This window comes from Palaemon carinicauda, chromosome 33 (assembly GCF_036898095.1).
Source record: "Palaemon carinicauda isolate YSFRI2023 chromosome 33, ASM3689809v2, whole genome shotgun sequence".
NCBI lineage: Eukaryota > Metazoa > Arthropoda > Malacostraca > Decapoda > Palaemonidae > Palaemon > Palaemon carinicauda.
In genome coordinates this window covers 28242172-28244671 of record NC_090757.1, presented here as the reverse complement: position 1 = coordinate 28244671, position 2500 = coordinate 28242172, and the positions used below count along the sequence as shown (strand labels likewise).

At 35.0% G+C, this 2500-nt stretch overlaps 1 protein-coding gene across 1 annotated transcript in view; it reads right to left on the bottom strand.

The window, feature by feature from the left end:
• Neto (Neuropilin and tolloid-like) overlaps positions 1-2500 on the bottom strand; it is a 238835-nt gene that overhangs the window by 14963 nt on the left and 221372 nt on the right. Inside the window, 1 exon segment of the mRNA XM_068357177.1 lies at positions 1169-1423. Coding sequence (XP_068213278.1) covers positions 1169-1423 — 255 coding nt within the window.

Below are 2500 nucleotides of genomic sequence, written 5' to 3'. Positions count from 1 at the left end.
GTGATATTGATGGGCTGATACTTTAAGGGGTTTAAAAGGCAATAATTGTATTGTGATATTGATGGGCTGATACTTTAAGGGGTTTAAAAGGCAATAATTGTATTGTGATATTGATGGGCTGATACTTTAAGGGGTTTAAAAGGCAATAATTGTATTGTGATATTGATGGGCTGATACTTTAAGGGGTTTAAAAGGCAATAATTGTATTGTGATATTGATGGGCTGATACTTTAAGGATACTTAAATAAAGGGGTTTAAAAGGCAATAATTGTATTGTGATATTGATGGGCTGATACTTTAAGGGTAAACTTTAAGGAGTCTTGAATAAAGGGGTTTAAAAGGCAATAATTGTATTGCGATATTGATGGGCTGATACTTTAAGGATATACTTTAAGGATACTTAAATAAAGGGGTTTAAAAGGCAATAATTGTATTGCGATATTGATGGGCTGATACTTTAAGGATATACTTTAAGGATACTTTAATAAAGGGGTTTAAAAGGCAATAATTGTATTGTGATATTGATGGGCTGATACTTTAAGGATATACTTTAAGGATACTTTAATAAAGGGGTTTAAAAGGCAATAATTGTATTGTGATATTGATGGGCTGCTCATAGGAGATACTTCAAGATCTAGAGTATTGTGTTATTCAGCCAACAATAAACAATTAAAACCCTAGTTGGAAAAGCAGGATGCTACAAGCCCAGGGGTTCCAATAGGGAAAAATAGCCTAGTGAGGTAAGGGAATAAATAAAAAAGAGAAGTAATGAATAGTTAAAAGAACGATCAAGGAGAATATTATGTTTATTATTATGTTAAAACATTATCAGGACGGTGTGGGTTAGAACAAGCCCTTCTCCAACATTTGCAAATGCGTCATTTAATATTCCACATATTGATATATTTTGGAACACTATGATTTATCAAGTATTTATAAAGGATAGTTTTGCTATATTGATAGCGGAGTGATGATACTACAGAACTGCATTCAAAAGAGATCAAATGCAATAATCAAGTTTTAGATTAACCTTTTCATCTTGGTTTTATTCAGCAATATAGAAATACATATTTAGATTATTTCATGATGCTTCTAGTAATAAGATATAAAATATTGAAATTATGTCTCTCTCTCTCTCTCTCTCTCTCTCTCTCTCTCTCTCTCTCACCTACGCTTTTGATGAACGTGTAGACCGCCCTGAAGCCCCTATACTGGATGTTCTCATCGGAGGTGAACCTCAGCCAAAGGTAGTTGTCCTTGGAGGTGATGATGGGCGGGAAGTCATTGCCACAGAACTTGCCGATGAGTTCGGAGTAGGCGTGGGCGCCGTCTCGTATTTCCAGGAAGTCATATTCGCACCGCTCTGATTGTTCCAGGTGATAGTAGTCACGGAAGTCTATTCGGATCACGTATCCAAATTCGGCTGGGAAAAAAAGGCATATGCTGGAGATTACTTTGGTCGTGTGGGGGATACCGTCATTTGTTCCGACGTCGTATATATATATATATATATATATAATTTATATATATATATATAATGTATATATATGTATATATATACATATATATATATATATATGTGTGTGTGTGTGTGTGTGTGTGTATGTGTGTGTGCATGTGTATTTGCATAGAAATAAGGAAAGCTAACATGTGACTAGTATAAAAAGGGGCAATAATAGTTACACACAGATATATATATATATATATATATATATATGTATATTTATATGTATATATAAATAAATAACTTAGACCCTTTGCGTCAATCTGATGATGATTATATGTATCATCATCATTATCTCCTCCTATCCTTATTGACGCAAAGGGCCTCTGTTAGATTTCGCCAGTCGTCTTGAGATTTTAATTCAATACTTCTGCTACGTTGCGTTTCATACTCCTCATCCATGTAGGCCTGGGTCTTTCAACTCTTCTAGTGCCTTGTGGAGCCCAGCTGAACGTTTGGTGAACTAATCTCTTGGGGAGTGTGAAGAGCATGTCCAAACTATCTCCACCTTCCCCTCATCATGATCTCATGCACGTATGGCACTCGAGTAATCTCTCTTATAGTGTCATTTCTAATCCTGTCCTGCCATTTAATTCCAATTATTCTTCTCAGGGTTTTGTTCCCAATTCTACTAAATCTATTGGAGATTTTTTCATTGTCATACCATGACTCATGATTTTTATATGTAATATTAGGCGATTTGATTTCCAAATTTTACTTAACCTATCCATTGTCTGATTTGCTTTTTTCAATCTCTTACTAAAATGTAATTCTGAGGACCCTGTATTGGAGGTCATAGTTCCTAGATATTTAAATGATTCTACCTCATTAATCATATCTCCTTCCAATGATATTTCATCTTCTATTGCATTCTCCATTCTCATCGTCTCTGTCTTTCCTTTTTTCTTATCTTGTGCCCAACCTCCCGTGATATTTCATGCATTCTGGGACAAATCCTGTGGTGTTCTGCTAACAAGGACAGCATCATCAGCATAC